We start from the raw sequence: 17466 nt of genomic DNA on the forward strand, positions 1-17466 counted from the left end.
GATTTCTTGAGACAGGGTTTCTCCGTATAGCCCTGGCTGTCCTGGAACTCACTCTGTAGACCAGGTTGGCCTCGAACTCAGAAATCCACCTGCCTCTGCCTCCCAGAGTGCTGGGATTACAGGCGTACACCACCACTGCCTGGCTGCTTTTCCTTTTCTTTAAAAATTAAAACAAAAACAAAAACAAAAAACAACCCACAAACCATTTATTTTCTTTATGTGTGTATACATGCTACGGTGCACATACAGTGGTCAGAAGCTGGCTTGCAGAAACAGGTTCTCCCATTCGTTCTACAGTGTGGGTCCCATGTACCAAACTCAGGGAGTCAAGCTGTCAACAAGCATGGTCACCTGCTGCTCAAGTACACGTGCTGAGGGTGGAGGTCAAGTATGAAGGCCACTTTATAGTATACGTTTAAAGACCTATCTATTTATGTGTCCGTGTTTGCCTTTGTGGGCTTATGAGCAACATCTGGATGTAAGAGCCCATGAAAGACTGGATTGCCTAAAACCGCAGTTACAAGTGGTTGTAGAAAGCACACGGACACTGGGAACCGCACTACAGAAAACGCACGGACACTGGGAACCACACTACAGTCCTGTGTGTAAGAGAAGTTGAATGTGTGCTCTCTCCAGGCCTGGGTATCAGCTGCATTCAGATGAAGTGGTAATCTCAGTAAGGATTATCATAAAGATAATAAAATATTTTTATAATCTAAAAGGATTATTATAAATAAGAAATCAATTTGAAAAAATAGTATTAGTGTTCTATGTCCTGTAGTATCAAAACTTCAGTCAACATTTAATTCTCATCTGGTGTGGTGATACAGGTCTTTAATTCCCAAACTTAGGAAGTAGAGACAGATCTCTAGAAATTCAAGCCTTAATGTTTAGTCAGGTGGTGGTGGTGCACACCTGTAATCCAGCACTCTGGGAGGCAGAGGCAGGCGGATTTCTGAGTTCGAAGCCAGCCTGGTCTACAGAGTGAGCTCCAGGACAGCCAGGGCTACACAGAGAAACCCTGTCTCAAAAAAAACCAAAAAACCAAAAAAATAAAAAAAATAAAAAAAATAAAAAATAAAAAAATAAAATAAAAAATCAAAAACAAAAACAAGGCATCTCTCTAGTTTCAACCTTAAATTCTTTCTTTTCTTTTCTTTTCTTTTCTTTTCTTTCTTTCTTTCTTTCTTTCTTTCTTTCTTTCTTTCTTTCTTTCTTTCTTTCTTCCTTCCTTCCTTCCTTCCTTCCTTCCTTCCTTCCTTCCTTCCTTTCCTTTTTCCTTTCCTTTTTCCTTTTTCCTTTTTCCTTTTCTTTTCTTTTCTTTGGTTTCTTTTCTTTTCTTTGGTTTTTCAAGACAGGGTTTCTGTGTAGCCCTGGCTGTCCTGGAACTCACTCTGTAAACCAGGCTGGCCATGAACTCAGAAATCTGCCTGTCTCTGCTTCCCAAGTGCTGGGATTACAGGCATTTATCAAAATGTCCAGCCTCAGATTTTTCACTTTTAATTGAAATTACAAATGAAAACCCTAGCTGGGTGGTGGTGGCACACATCTTTATCTCAGCCTTCAGGAGGCAGAGGCAGGGAGATCTATTTCTCTCTATGAGGGCAGCCTAGTCTATGGAGGACAGCCAGGGCTACACAGTGAAACAACCTTATTGAGAAAAATCTAAAATAAATAAGGAAAGAAAGAAAGAAAGAAAGAAAGAAAGAAAGAAAGAAAGAAAGAAAGAAAGAAAGAAAGAAAGAAAGAAAGAAAGAAAGAAAGAAAGAAACCATGAGACTGGAAAAATGATTTAGCAGTTGAGAACACTACCTACTCTTACAGAAGACCCAGTACCCACATTATGGCTTACAAGTATCTATATTCCAGAAGATCTAACATACTCTCTGACTCCATGGGCACCAGGCACAAATGGTACAGATATATACATGAAGTTAAAATACTCATACACATAAAAGGAAAAATCTGAAATTTATTTCCTCTATTTACATGCTCAATAGCCTCCAATAGTTAGCTGTTCCAACCCTCTCTGAACAGAGACTACTTCTGCTGGTACAGAGAGCTCCACCAGCTGCAATGCTCTGGTCAATTACCTTAGACAAAGTGCAGAGAGATACTATGGCTTTTATTCTGCTAAGCCTTACCCAACAGTATCTACCAACTGCTCCAAATAGAGGACCTTAACCATACCAGCTCCCTAACAGTAAGCCAATCTTTGCCCCACCAGGCTCTATACAAGGGAACACATTCAGAAACTACAGGAATGGTCTCAGACTTACCATGGTCACTGTACCGTCTCTGCTTCTGACTTGAAGAAACACTTCTCTGCCCTTTGTGATGAGGAGACTGGCCAGTGCTATTGCTGAGGTCACTGCTTGGCCGCACCTTAGCAAGTGAAAGGTTGCTGCTAGAACTGGAGTCACTAGCGTCCAGCTATGGGAGAATGAGAAGAGCAGCAACCATGCACAAAGCCCAAAAGCTTGTCAGGACACACACACACACACACACACACACCCCTCCCAACCAGGGAGGAGTTATCACAATGTACAAAAGAACAACTTTAAACTAGGTCAAAATTATTTTTCTGACTTCTGGGAATAAAATCATAAGTTAATGATCTCCTTCCTAGACCTTTTCAAAGAACTAAGATACTATACTGTTTCCTTTGTTTGGGTATTTTACATAATTTTCAAACTATTAGTGACAAAAGTTAACTTATGATTGTACATATTTGTGACATTATTGATGATAAAGGGTTATTATCTTAAAGTTAAAAATAGTAGTTTTAGAGCTAGACTCACAACCAAAAAATGTAAATGTAGCTTATAATGGTTAATGAAGCTAGAGTACTATTTATAGACAAAGTTTTAAAATGAGTATCAAATGTTATGTTAAAAATTAAGAAAACATAACTAATAACTGTTGGTTTTTAAATAAAGTCAACTTTTTTGAACACTTTTTCCTTTTCTGTGGTGTGGACTGGCTGAACTCAGCGGAATGGCTGATTCTGCCCATGTCCTAGGCGCCAGGACTGTTCCGTGGAAGCTGGCTCTTCTGTCCCAGCCTGGCTCACAGGGTGTCCCTCCCTAAGCACTCACCTCTGCAGACTTCCTCCCCAGTAACAAGTATGTAGCTGTGATTTCATCGTATTTCATTTTACTAAGAGATTCTTGAATTTCTTCTTGGGAATATCCCATTCCCACCATAATATCTAAAAGATACAATATGATTTATATATTTTATTTCGGTTGGAAATCATGGTAGCATTGTAAAAAGACTTTTCTTTCATTTAGAACATTCTGTATTTCCTGACAGAAGAGCCACTGAGCACACCTGCAGGGAGTAAATTAAGACAACAGACATACACACACACACACACACACACACACACACACAGTAATTACCACTAAAATAGATACCTGCAGCTCTCCACACAGAACACACAGAGAGGAGTAAAACAGCATAGTGTACACACACACACACAAGTAATTACCTATTCTCTTCTGGTCTGAGATGTCTAGTTCTGGTTCAACGAATGGTTTAAGCTCATCTTCCTCATGACCTGCATTGATCCACCTGTCCTTCATGATTTGCTGAAAGGCAAACTGTGTGTTAGCACAGAACAGTTATCTCAACAACCACATTGCTTAGCAACATGATTTTCAGCATTTCACTGGTAGTTTTTGTTACTGCTCACTTACTATTAAGACTCCAGCAATGCCCAGTGTCACACAGAGTGAGCACGGTCCTGTACACTCTCCCTCCCCCCAGCATGGTTACCTCTAGAGTGCCACGTTTAACTGGGTTCAGCACCAGGAAGCGTTTGAGAAGGTTCTCGCAGTCCGTGGACATGTAGAAAGGGATTCTGTACTTCCCTCGGAGTACTCTCTCTCTCAGTTCCTTTGGGGATGTAGGTACCAAGGAAGAGTTCATTTTAAGGATAAAACAGTAACAATGAAGCAAACCCATAAAGCACCCATACAGATAAAACATTTAAATGCCAAGTTTGTCAATTTTATAAAAGCTGTTAATTTCTCAAGTGCATGGCTGCAACTGCATCTTATACCTTCAGGTTCTGACCATCGAAGGGAAGTGAGCCGCTGACGAGAGTGTACAGGATGACGCCGAGGCTCCACACGTCGACCTCTGGCCCGTCATACTTCTTGCCCTGGAAGAGCTCAGGGGCTGCATATGGAGGACTGCCACAAAATGTGTCTAGTTTACTGCCAACAGTAAACTCATTGCTAAAACCAAAATCTGCTATTTTAATGTTCATATCCGCATCTAACAACAGATTTTCAGCCTAGAGGGAAAACATCAAGACAAAAATGAAGCTTAACTAAAATACAATTATGACAATAGTATTAGACATTTCACAAACACTTTTTACAAGGACTTCTCTCTAATAAATGTAAAAACATTATTTTGAGAGAAAAACATAAGATAAATTAGAATTCTTAACTTGATATTAACAATGAAATACATAAGTATAAGAAAAATTTTAAATAGAAAACACTTCAAGGCTAAGAAACTCAGAACGTTTCTTCAGTTAACAAGAGGCCTTTTACAAACACGGGTGTTTGCTTTAGGTAGTCACACTAGATAATTATTATTAAGTGGCTGTAAATGGGTATTGCTGGGGAAGGAGAACTCTCAACCTCACCCCAGAGACAAACCAGTCACTTTTTTGTTGTTCTTTTAAATATTTCTTTATTTTATGTATATGTATACACTGTCACTGTCTTCAGACACACCAGAAGAGGGCATCAAATTCCACTACAGATGGCTGTGAGCCACTGTGTGGTTGTTGGGAACTGAACTCAGGACCTCTGGAAGAGCAGTCAGTGCTCTTAACTGCTGAGCCAGCTCTCCAGCCCCCAAACCAGTGACTTTTTAGCAGACAGGCACTAAGCAGCTGCTACCCAGCAAGCACTAGACTGCTGTCTGGATGGACAGGCTGGGGAGGCCGGGGCCCTGCCTCAGGAGCTCATAGGGAGGGCGGGAGAGCGGGAAGCAGGCTGCTGAGCCCTGAGTACATGACAGGCGCCCACGGCAGGCTCAGCACCCGAGTCATAGAAACTCCTCAGCACGAGTGTAACTGAGAGGCAGAGCGTGTTACAGGTGTTTGGGGCAGAGTGGAGGGCTGGAAGGCCACACACATCTTTTTTTAAGTTTTTTGGGTTTGGTTTTTTGAGACAGGGTTTCTCTGTGTAGCCCTGGCTGTCCTGGAACTCACTCTGTAGAGTAGACCAGGCTGCTCTCAAACTCAGAAATCCGCCTGCCTCTGCCTCCCACATGCGTGATCCACCGCTGCCTGGCGTTCGTTCGTGTTCTTCTCTCTCTCTCTCTCTCTCTCTCTCTCTCTCTCTCTCTCTCTCTCTCTCTCTCTCTCTCCCTCCCTCCCTCCCTCCCTCCCTCCCTCCCTCCCTCTCTCCCTCTCTAATGTGAGTACACTGTCGCTATCTTCAGACACACACCAGAAGAGGGGATTGGATCTCATTACAGATGGTTGTGAGCCACCATGCGGTTGCTAGGAATTGAACTCAGGACCTCTGGAATATCAGTCAGTGTTCTTAACTGCTGAGCCATCTCTCCAGCCCCAGGCCACACATTTCTACCGACAACTGAAAGGCAATGTACGCCAAGAGACCCAAGAGACGGCTGGGGAGGTGAAAGAAAACACTCCGGGTGAGAGAAAACAACTCAAGAGCTGTTAAACAAGGAAAGGAAAATCTCATGTGCACCGTTTTGGTCTTTTTTGTTTGTTGTTGTTGTTGTTTTTGTTTCTTGTGACAGGGTCTCATCCTTTTAGCTCTGTCTGCACAGGAACTCTCTATGTTGGCCAGGTTGCCCTTAAACTCACACATATCCAGCTGCCCCGACACCTGAGTGTGGGAATTAGAAGCATGTGCTATCATGCCTTTAACAGTGTTTTTAAAAGGTCATTCTGAAGGCTGGAGAGGTGGCTTAGCAGAGAAGACACTGCTGTTCTTCTGAAGGACCCAGGTGTCATTTCCAGTACCTACTTGGAAGCTAAAAACCACCTGGTGGTGGTGGTTGTTGTGAGGGCTGGTATGTCGACTGCCTCCTCTGGTATCTACAGGCACTGCACACACACAGTGCACAGACAGAGCAGGAAAAACATCCACATACATAAAATAAAGATAGAATGGAAAGGAGGGAAAGTCAGGAGGGCAGAAGACAAGAAATTGTTTTAAGCGACTATAACATGGCTGTGGTCTGGCTTTGCAGAGTGACAATGGAATAGAAGGGACAGGTGACAAGAACAAAAGGATGTGGGGACTGACTGGAAGCTATGCATAAGGCTCCTGAGAAGCTTTAGTCGCAGTAATAAAATGACACTCCAGGTTAGATTCTGACTTAGAACTAGCTGCACCAGAGCGGTCCAAGGGATACTCTTTGCCAGGGTCCTAGGAGAGCTCTGGACGCAGGGTATAGACTGGGATCATTCACATGTAGACCCTACCACAACTGGGTGGATGCACTCAGGGCTGGGTGCTGAGAGGGACAAGCAAGTAGACAGTGCCTTAGGAGCAGAGTGGACCAAGGCACTCAGCTAAGGCTGTCTGGCAACTGTTTAGAGGCTGTGCTGTGTGACAGAGGGTCTGTGAAGAAGCAGGATGGGACAGCAGGGGCTCCCGAGTTCCAGGAACAAGAGAGCAGAGCACTGCCTCTTCACGTGGGCAGTGAGGCTGAGGTCGCCAAGGAGGACACTCTGAGTCCTGAGTGCTGTGCGAGAGCAGCACTGTGGCCTTTGGAAGACTGCAACAGTAGTACCTCAGCTTACAGGACATTGTCGTCCTGCACAGATACAGGTGCAGGCACAGGCACCCACTGTTCAGGTGGGTCCTGTGTTTCAGGGGACCTCTGTGTGAAGGAATGAAGTACTGGGTACCTTTACTGAGATGTGAAATACTTTTCGTAAGCTTTACCTAAAACAACAGATACCTCTTTACTATATATATCTTCGTCAAGAGGAGTGAATCATGACAGAACTTAACTTTCCCACTGAAGAACACAGTCTAATCTTCAGCTGCCAAGACAACCACACATCTTAGTAAGAGTGCTTGGGCTCACCTTGAGGTCTCTGTGAACAATCCGTTTTTGGTGGCAATACTGTACTGCGGACACAATCTGGACACGAGAAAAGTTGAATTAGTCACCACTGGTGCAGACTCTCAGTTATAAGTCAAGCTAACCCCAGACTCACAGATATGCCCACTCTACTTCCAGTGCACGGACAGACTGCAGGCATGTCCACTACACTCTGCTTTGTTGTACTCAAATTTTAAAGACAGTTTCACATAGCCCAGGTTGGCCCTAAACTTTCTCTATAGGTGATGGCCATCCTGAACGCCTGATCCTCCTGCTTCCAAGCCCAATGTCAGGTTTAAAGTCATGCAGCATGCCAAATTGTGTTCACACGGTGCTGGGGACTGAACCCATGGCTCCATGAATGCTAGCAGTACTCTACCCACTACACTGTATCTCCAACCCCAAGGAACATACTGTTCTGATATTGAGGTTTTTCTTAAAGGTTATTTTCAAGTTTTGCTTTTGAATCACATAATCTCTTGCTGCGCTCTTCCTGCAAACAACCTGGAGCTAACCTGATACCATAATGATGGGAAAATACATGAAACTTCTCGCTGGTTTCTGGTATTAAGCTAGAAACAATTATTTCTAAGAAAGACTTGGACTTTGCGAGAGTCCAGTGGGTCAAGCCTGATCGCCTGTCTTCAGTCTCTGGGGCCCACAAAAACAAATGAGGAACTGACCACTGTAGGCTGTCCTGACCTCTACATACACGCCCTGACAAATCTGGGCTTGCATGGACACACGCTAAATAAATACAATTTTTTTTTTAAAGTTTTTTGGATTTGGTTTTTTGAGACAGGGTTTCTCTGTGTAGCCCTGGCTGTCCTGGAACTCACTCTGTAGACCAGGCTGGCCTTAAACTCAGAAATCCACCTGCCTCTGCCTTCCAAGTGCTGGGATTAAAGGCGTGCACCACCACCACCCGGCTAATAAATACAATTTTCAAACCCTATTGAACCCACCAAGTGTGATCCATATTTGCTGATAACAGCATTTCAGGCATAAAAAGTTCTTTAAAATATTACTAGCCAAACAATGCTGTGCGCCCAGAAGGCAACACTAGGTGTCTTCCGTCAACTGCGTTCCACCTTGGTTGGTTGCCTGATTGTGTGTCTGTGTAGAGGCCAGAGGTCAACACTGAGTATCTTCCTGCACAACTTTCTATCTTAGTTTTTTCTATCTTAATTGCACTACCAAGACTGACAAGGTAGCTTATGAATTAATAAAGACATGTCAGTTCATACCTGTCTAAATTTAGCTCTTGCTTCTTTTTCCTTCATTCTTCCATGCGCAACCAAATAGTCAAACACTTCACCTGAGACAGGGAGAAACGAAATTAAGCAGAAAGCCGGCAACTGAGCATTAATTTTCCCACAAATTGCTAATGTTCTGTTTTTAGCAAATTCTTCTTTTAATTTAAAGTATTTTTAGATTTATTTATTTTACATGTATGTGTGTTTTGCCTGCATCTATGCCTGGTGCCTACAGAGATCAAAAAGAGGTACTTTATTGCCCTAGAACTTGAGTTACAAATGGATAGTTGTGAGTCACCTTGGGGGTACTAGGAACTGAACCCAGTAAATGCTTTTTGTCGAGCCAATTTTCCAGCTCTTATTTTTAAATTTTAAATACATTTAAATGTAAGAATGAAGTTACCAGTTCTAAATCATGGTCATTAAGCTACAAGTGAAGTTAACTACTCTCACAAGGATAATCCTAAGACTGAAGATATCCTATAAGAAGACTCTAACACATTTAAGTGATTGTGCACCTTCAGTTTTTCAACAGGCCGAAACAGAAACTGAGCCATTATGATGGAAACGTAAGTCAGGTGTGGTGCCGCACGCCTTTAACCCCAGTACTCAGGAAGCTGAGACAAGCAGATCTCTGAATTCTAGGTAAGGCTACTCTAAAGAGATGTCCCTCTCTCTCCAGGCCTCCCTTCAAAAAGTATCTTCCTGTAAATTTATCACCAAGCATTACTTTATTCAGCAAATGTCTTAATTTACTAATTAACAAATCAAGTATTACTTGTCTCTATTATTAATGAATTGTTAATTATTAAATGTAACTACTAACTGTACAACAATGCTCCATGCTCTGGGAGACGGAGCAGCAAGTTCAGTAGAACCCCTTTCCTGAATACCCTAGCTAATAGGAGAGACAGGAAACACACATGTACAGAGTGTATCAGAGGTCCATGAACGCTGAGGAGAACAAGGGAGAAAATAACGAGAGTTTGTAGGGCACAAGTTTGTGCTCTCCTGACTATCTAACGAAGTAAACAGCGGAGCTGTCAGAGAAACTATAGACGCGCGCGCACGCACGCACGCACACACACACACACACACACACACACACACACACACACAGAGTGGGGATTGAGGGGAGGGAGGCAGTAAGGCAGCCACAGGTATTGGAGAAGTGTAAGCAGTGGGGAAAATGCAGGGCAGGTCCACAAGAGTTCAGTAGATTTTGGAAAGAGCTCTGCTATACTCGAAATGAGATGAGAACCTAGCACTGACTTTATAGAAGGATCACTGAATTCCAGAGCGGGAAGAGTCGGGATGAGGAGGAAGGATGGGAGCCCATGGCAGTGTCCACACAGCAGTCAAGCCAAACACAAGTTGTGGGGTATGCAGCAGTAGTGAGCAGTGGGGCTCAGGAGAGGAAGAAGGTGATGCCAAGAGAGCTTGGTATGGTGGTGTGCCTACCAAGCCGCAACCCCATCGCCAGGGAAGTGGAAGAAGGCCCAGAAGTTCAGTGCCATGTCTGGCTACTACGGTAGTTTAAACGGGAGCTCCTATGCACTCTGGTATTTGGATTCTTGGTTCACAGTTCTTTGGGGAGGTTTCATGGGTCAGCCTTGCTGAAGAAAGACTACATGCTCACTGGAGTGGGCTTTTCGAGTGTGAACCCTGCTTCCAGTGTGTTCTCTCTGCCTAGTGCTGGCGGTTGAAATGGGAGCACTCAGCTTCCTGACCCTTCTGCCATGACTGCCATGTCTTCCTGCCAAGATGAACGCTTATCTCTTTGGAGCTATAAGCCCAAATAAACTCTTCCTTCTGTAAGTTGCTTTAACACACATACAAACAGCTACATAGCAAGCTCGTGGCTAGCCTGGGATATAAGAAACCTTGCAAAACACCCCACTATCCCACACTAAAAACAGACTAAAACCAAATAAAAAATGGAGGGGCAGAAACCTGGCTTAGTGATTAAAAGTGCTTCTTACTCAACCAAGACTTGAGGTGGATTGGCACATCCCTGAACAAGGCAGATGTGGTCTCCACAGGCCTACAGTCCCAGTGCCATAGAGGGAGGGAGGGTCAGGAGAATCTCTGCAGCGGACTAGCTGACAATCTAGCTGAAAAACTCTAGTTCTAGGTTCAAGGAGAGATCCTTCCTCAAAGGAATAAGGAACAGAATGATAGAGAAAGAAACCCAACTGATTCCGTTTTCTGTGGCATGCATGCACAAGCATGAAACCCATGCATACACACATGTACATATACCTCATATACATAAAAGAAAACTATTAGTAAATGAAACCAGCTCACTTGTACAAACCATAGATGAGGTCCAAATATCCAAATCATTATTTATAAATTCAAATACAATATAAACCTCTTAAAAGATTTCTACCACTATGAAGTACACTCACAGTAAGTAAGTTTTATAAATCAGGGATATAATTTATAAGCTAGAAAAAATGTTCCTATTACAAATGCATTAACACTCAGATTAAGCCCAGCTGGGCCAGCACGGCTAGGCCAGGACTGAAGGACTTCAGAAGCCCTCTCATTCTTGAGTCCAGCTAGCTATGGCCGGCCTGACCTTTCTGAGCTTTGATTTTATGTAAAAAGTAGATGAGATCAATGATTTCTCTGCAATTCTAGAGTCTACCAAATGGACAGGCCCTGCCAGGCACAGCATGCATGCCCTCATTTTCAGCACTCAGAAGGTAGATCTCTATGGGTTTAATCAGCCTAGTCTCCAGAGCTAGTTCTGAGGCAGCAATGACTACAGTAAAAGCCTGTTTCAAACACAAAGAAAGGAGGGAAGAGTGGGTAAGGAAAAGGCTTCAGGTTGATGCTGATGAGCCAGTTTAATACAACTTTTGTCCTTCCTATGTCCTGTAGAATGGCTAGCTGATTTTAACAACAATACATGACATATTCAGACAGTGAGACACCTTAAGTTATACTGCTGAGAACGTCATCAACACACCCACTGTGACACTCAGCCCAACAGACATCATATCCTATGATGGATTCACTATAGAATCTGTCTTTTCCAAATTCCACCTTCATTTTACAAAGCCAGGAAATGCCCCCCAACCCCTGCTCTTTCCCCTCTCTTCCAGTTAAGCTATAATCTATAGCCTGGGCACTTTAAACAGAAAGCAGTAACAGACTGACAAAGCAAAGGATCTAGCTCTCAGTGGCCTGGTATTTACTATGTAGAAGAGGCTGGCCTTGAACTCACAGAGATCCTTTTGGTTCTCCCAGAGTGATGGGGTTAAACAAGTGTGCCACAATCCTTTTAAAAAGACACTAGTTTAAGTGTGTGCAGTGTGTGTATGATCACATGTATAGGAGGGAGAACAGATGCTGAGGAGGGCAGAGACAGACATCAGGTATACTACTGCATCACACTTTGCTTTATTCCCTTGAGTTGGGGTTTATCACTGAAACTAAAGCTGGGCTGGACCCAGTAAGTCCCATCAATCCTCCTGTCTCTGTTCTGAGAATGCTGGAGAGGTATGTGTGTGTATACACTGTTCATGCAGAGATCCTGGGCTCAGCTTCCAGCACCCACATAAGAAGGTGCACAATTGGTTCTTAATTCCAGTTTCAGAAAATCAGATGCCCTCTGTGGGCACCAGTACCCATGTGGTATACAAAAATTTGTGCAGACTCACCCACATATACATAAATAAAAATAATAAATTTTAAATAAAAGAAAAATAAGCACAATACATAGTCAACAACGAATTCAGAGTACTGAAGAGTTGTGTCAGAAGTACGTCCACTGTGACACATTCCATCCTATGACAAACTTATAATTTTCATTTTTTTTTCATTTCATGTGCATTGATGTTTGCCTGCATGTATATCTGTGTGAGCATGTCAGATCCTCTGGGACTGGAGTTAGACGCAGTTGCAAGCTGACATGTGGGTGCTGGGAATCGAACTCAGGACCTCTGGAAGAGCAGGCAGTGCTTTTAACCCCATCCGTAGGCTAGTAGTCCTGGGCTCTAAGAAAGCAGGCTGAGCAAGCCATGAGGAGAAGCCCGCTCAGCACTCCCCTCCAGGGCCTTGGAATCAGCTCCGGCCTCTGCTTCCTGCCCTCTTTGAGTTCCTGTCTTGACTTTCATCAATGATGGACTATGACATGGAAGTATAAGTCAAATAAACCCTTTCCTCCCCAACCTACTTTTGATCATGGTGTTTATTATAACAACAGAACCCCTGGCATTGGTGGTACATGCTTTTAATCCCAACACTTGGGAGGCAAAAGCAGGTGAATCTCTGAATTCAAGGCTAGCCTGGTCTACAGAATGAATTGTAGGATAGCCAAGGCTACACCTAAAAATCTTGTAACACAAAACAAAAAAACAAAAAAACAAAAAAAAAAAGGAAGATGATCAAGGTCATCATGATAGACAGAGAGATTCAGATCCTAAATTTTATGTGATACATATTTACCACAATGGAAAAGGAGAGCTGCAGGCTATAACCAACCAGCAATGCTAATGGTGAAGCCAGAGGGACAATTTTGGAGGCTAAAGTGCTGGTCATGCATGCCTAATCATTTGAGTTTAAGGCCACGGTGGAAGCAAAGAACCAAGCCTTGCATACTGTCCTCTGGCCACTATCAGTGTGCTGCTGCACATACATCTACACATATACATAATAAGGACATGTAATAAAAACAGGAACGCTAACAATCAACCACACAACCCACAGCACTGACAGGGCAACGTTTTAGCTCTGATCCCTGTTTGCCACGGTGAGTGTTAGCTTATCCCCTAAACAGTATCCATACGGGCACTGTGGCTGCAATAGCTCTTAAAGAGAAAAAAAGGGAAAATACATGCACATCATCTCTCACGCTGTAGCAATATAAAGAGCTTACCTCCACTCGCATACTCCATGATTAAGTAGAGTGTTTTTTCTGTTTCAATGACCTCGAACAACTTCACTGGGGGAGGGGAGAAGACAGATAATGAAAAAGAACAGATGTCTGTATGTACATGACATGCACAGATAAGCTACAAACCCCCAACTCCTTCCTGTTCAAGATTTTTAGAGAGCTGGCCTTCTACGTGTTTTTAGGGGTTAGAAAAGAATTCTGGATTACAGAGTTCTGTAAAAGAACAAGGAGGCATAAACACAAAGCTGCTTCCTGGGTGTTGAGAATGTGCTCAGCAGTCAGCCATGACTGGTTCCTCACTGCTCGCCCTCACCTCTTCCTGCACGTGTGCCGACTGTGCATGTGTGTGCCGTCTGTCAGTCTGGGTGAGCCTTCCTTCTAGCAGCTCACTATCCTTCAGTCTCTCCTCCACCACCCTCCAGCTCTCTGCCCACCTGAGACTTCTGGAACTTGGGAAACTCACTGCAGCTCTCAGAGAACTAGGTTCCTTGTTAATAATCTGAGAGTAAAACTAGAATTAAAGGGAAATGTGCCAATTCCATTTTTTGTAGTAATGCAAGTGGTATCCCCAATTTTTTTAGTATTTATTTTGAGATAAGCTCTAAATTGTAAGGCTGGCCTTGAACTCATTATAGCTCAGACAGCTGTGGAGTTAGGGATTCCTGCTTCCGCCTCTCTAGAAGGTAAGAGGGGGTTCCTAGATCAGCAAAAATAACTTTTCCCCTTTCCTCTAGAGCTGAGATCTGAGCCCAGGGTCCCAGGATCTTAGGCTTGCTAGGAAAATATTCTATCACCAAGTTAAATTCCTACCCTCTAGAACTCTTAAAAAACAAACAAACAAACAAACAAAAACAACAACAACAAAAACAGAGGCCATCCTGGTCTACATAGGATGTCCTGAGTTCCAGGATAGTGAAAGCTACATATTGAAGCCCTGTTTCAAAAAATAAAATGAAACAAATGCCCAAACAAAACAAAGCAAACAAAATAATGATTTTCAGGGAGGAGGGGGTTGTCAGTAAAATTTTACTATGATGGCTTCTTTGTTTAGATAGAACTTTCTATTTCTACATAAAGCTACAACATATTGGGGGCTGGAGAGATGGCTCAGCGGTTAAGAGCACTGAATGCTCTTCCAGAGGTCCTGAGTTCAAATCCCAGCAACCACAAGGTGGCTCACAACCATCCATAAAGAGATCTGATGCCCTCTTCTGGGGTGTCTGAAGACAGCTTCAGTGTACTTACATATAATAATAAATAAAAAAGAAAAGAGAATATATTTTTTAAAAAGCTACAACATATCAATTAATAAACATTTTAAAAGGAAAATAAAGTAAATCTCAAGCTATTAAGTCACTAGTATACAGACCTACTTGGTTTCTTATTTTCTTTAAACTTTTCTCAAAAAAACAGGATGCAATTAAATGATTTCTTTGGTGTTTTATGATGACTTAATAAGATACTAGACAAACCAGAGAAAACACCTGATAAGGTGGTTGAAAGTGTAAATGAACTGATCAGATTCTCAGGCCATTACTTAGCTTCTAGGTTCAAACTGCTAAGAAAACTAGTCCGAGAAGGTTAGAGCAGTGCTGGTAAATAAGCAACCTAAGAAGAAACTATTCTTAATATGTGAAAGCTGATAATAGCTCTTTCGAGAAAATTCTTTAACTCAATATGGCATTAATCTTTAATCCCAGCACTTTGGAGACAGAGGTAGCCAGGGATACAAGAAACCCTGTTTCCAAAAACAAACCCCCCCAAAAACCCCAAAAACAAAACAAAACAACAAACAAACAAACCCCAAAAATCAAAACATGAAAAAACAAACAAACCATAGAACCAAAAGAACCATAAAACCAAACCAAAATTTAAATGTGTTCTGTCAGGGACGTGGAGAACTGTGACCTGTCAAGTTCACTTTGCACTTGCGCTTTGATCCCAGGGACAATAGTGATCAAACATTTAGTGATGAAATTCTGACCAGTAGGGATAAAATACATTTTTGGTGAAAAATTAGAATCTAAAATCCATATATTAATGATTAACCTCAAAGAATTGAAATGAAAAACAAAGATTTTTTTTATCATTATACTTCTTGTGATTTTTCATTAATACCCTTAAAGAATGATAGCTTAGTAACATTTTTCTGCACAGTAGTGCATAAAACAACAATGTTAAACATAACATTACCCATCTCATTTCCTCTTGAAATAATATTTTTAAAATAAAGGAGTTGGGAGGTACTGGGTCTTAATCCCAGCATCTGAAGGCAGAGGTGGATATCTGTGAGTTCAAGGCCAGCCTGGTCTACAGAGCAAGTTCCAGTACATCCAGGGCTATGCTGAGAAACTAAAAGAATAAAGGAGCCATTATTTTATAAAAATACAATCAGTATTTAAAAGGCCCTGTTATGACTTATAGATTCAAATGTTTTCACTAGTGCAGAATTTCTGTGTTTCATCTTGGTCCTACAATTATGAGAGCAGGACAAGGTCCTATCCTCTTCTCTAAATGCTTGTCACAGCCATGTACACAGGACACATGGATAGTTCCTATACAATTACATTATACAGCATGTACCCCATATTTTATATACTACTCTTTGAAAATATTACTAACTAATGAAATGTAAATTAATCAGCCCGATTACAGATATTCTTATGGCACTAAAACTTAAGTCAAATGCTTAATACCTGAATTTCAAAGAGCTAGTACAAACTACCTTATATATATATTTTATTAAACAAACAAACAAACAAAACAACCAGGGGGGAGTGGGGGAGGAGGAATGGAACTTCCCATCACTTCAGAAATGCATGTTTATTTTAGCTTTATAACATATCTTCAAGACTGCATATTTAAACCCCAAAGTAATTAAGAAAACAGAAAGTACCTATGTTTGGGTGATTTAAAATCTTCATTATTCTTACTTCTCTGAAGAGCTAAAAAAGCAAAAGACAAATCCTTATGTTATTAAGTGTTATATTCTGCTTACAGTACAAATAAACTTTCTTTTAGATAACTGTTTCATTATTTACATTTTTTACCCTATTCCTAAGAATAAGATAACACAGAAATCCAGAATAACCCTGCAGTACGTTTATATCCTGTTACCAAGCTTCCACTAATGGACACAGCAGTAGTCCTGAGAGGAATGAGTGCCACACTCTCAATTTACTTTGCCGTCTTTGAAAACAAGGTTAGATTTAGATTAGAGTAGCTTGTTCACAAGCCTGAGGGACAAGAAAAACCTGTGCAGACCCAGGGAACTCTATTAAGATGACATGATTCCAAACGATTCTCTAGTAAGATTCTGAATGGTATGGGTTGGGCAGTCCTGGGTGGAGAGGGGGAATGGTGACAGCACAGTGGGAGCCATCTGCAGTGCAGGCCCTCCAAACCACACAGCACACAGCTACACTTGGCTGGATTACCAATGTGATACTAAGTCAAAATGAGCAGAAGCTGGAGAAAATGTTTGGCCATCAGGGTCCCTGTCTTAGAACAGCATAAAATTGGCCCCGCCTCTTTCAGGGTTTGAGGTAGTACAAAGAAAGAGCCCTCCCCTGAGAGCCAAGCCCTTGCCAAGCTACAGCACACAACTACACCAGGGAACCAGACTTTGCCAATATGGCTGAGGCAGAATGTGCAGAGATGTAGTACACACAAATAACACAATGTGTGGTAGAGACATATGCTGAGGACTTGGAGAGGGGAAGAAATGTACCACTGTGGACTGGATTAACAACAGGATCCAAAAGCTACCAAGAGGCAGAGTTCATTTTGGCCAACCTCTTCCAAAGTTGTATTTCCTTTCTTTCTATGGGGAACACAGCTTGGAAAGGCCTGGATCAACAGACTGCAGCATCTGCTGAAGGAACTGGTGAGAGAGCCCAGGCTTCCCACTTTGCCTGCTCTGTCCATTGTGTCTAACCTAAATTTAAATGAACAGCTCTAGGGAGGTGGCTAGAGGCAGATTCTGGTATAATCTGAGCTCATATCTTAAGGACAAGGACTGTATGGACTCCTATCTTAGGCACTTTATGATTTTTTTTTTTTTTGGTTTTTGGTTTTTTGGATTTGTTTTTTTTTTCGAGACAGGGTTTCTCTGTGTAGCCCTGGCTGTCCTTGAACTCACTCTATAGACCAGGGTGGCCTCGAACTCAGAAATCCGCCTGCCTCTGC

The 17466-nt window shown here is 42.3% G+C and overlaps 1 protein-coding gene across 6 annotated transcripts in view; it reads right to left on the reverse strand.

The window, feature by feature from the left end:
• Positions 1–17466, reverse strand: part of Mark3 (microtubule affinity regulating kinase 3) — a 78274-nt gene that overhangs the window by 28216 nt on the left and 32592 nt on the right. For 4 of the 6 annotated variants that reach the window (XM_052184974.1, XM_052184972.1, XM_052184970.1 and 1 more), the window contains exons 4-12: positions 16175–16223; positions 13261–13326; positions 8364–8434; positions 7099–7155; positions 4067–4303; positions 3781–3900; positions 3494–3593; positions 3099–3211; positions 2280–2433 (exon numbers count right to left, since the gene is read on the reverse strand). In XM_052184974.1, the coding sequence (XP_052040934.1) occupies positions 2280–2433; positions 3099–3211; positions 3494–3593; positions 3781–3900; positions 4067–4303; positions 7099–7155; positions 8364–8434; positions 13261–13326; positions 16175–16223 (967 nt within the window). The remainder of the gene's footprint in view (positions 1–2279; positions 2434–3098; positions 3212–3493; positions 3594–3780; positions 3901–4066; positions 4304–7098; positions 7156–8363; positions 8435–13260; positions 13327–16174; positions 16224–17466) is intronic. The other 2 variants (XM_052184973.1, XM_052184971.1) reach the window with 1 other exon arrangement.

The sequence above is a fragment of the Apodemus sylvaticus genome, chromosome 6 (genome assembly GCF_947179515.1).
Source record: "Apodemus sylvaticus chromosome 6, mApoSyl1.1, whole genome shotgun sequence".
Taxonomy (NCBI): Eukaryota; Metazoa; Chordata; class Mammalia; order Rodentia; family Muridae; genus Apodemus; species Apodemus sylvaticus.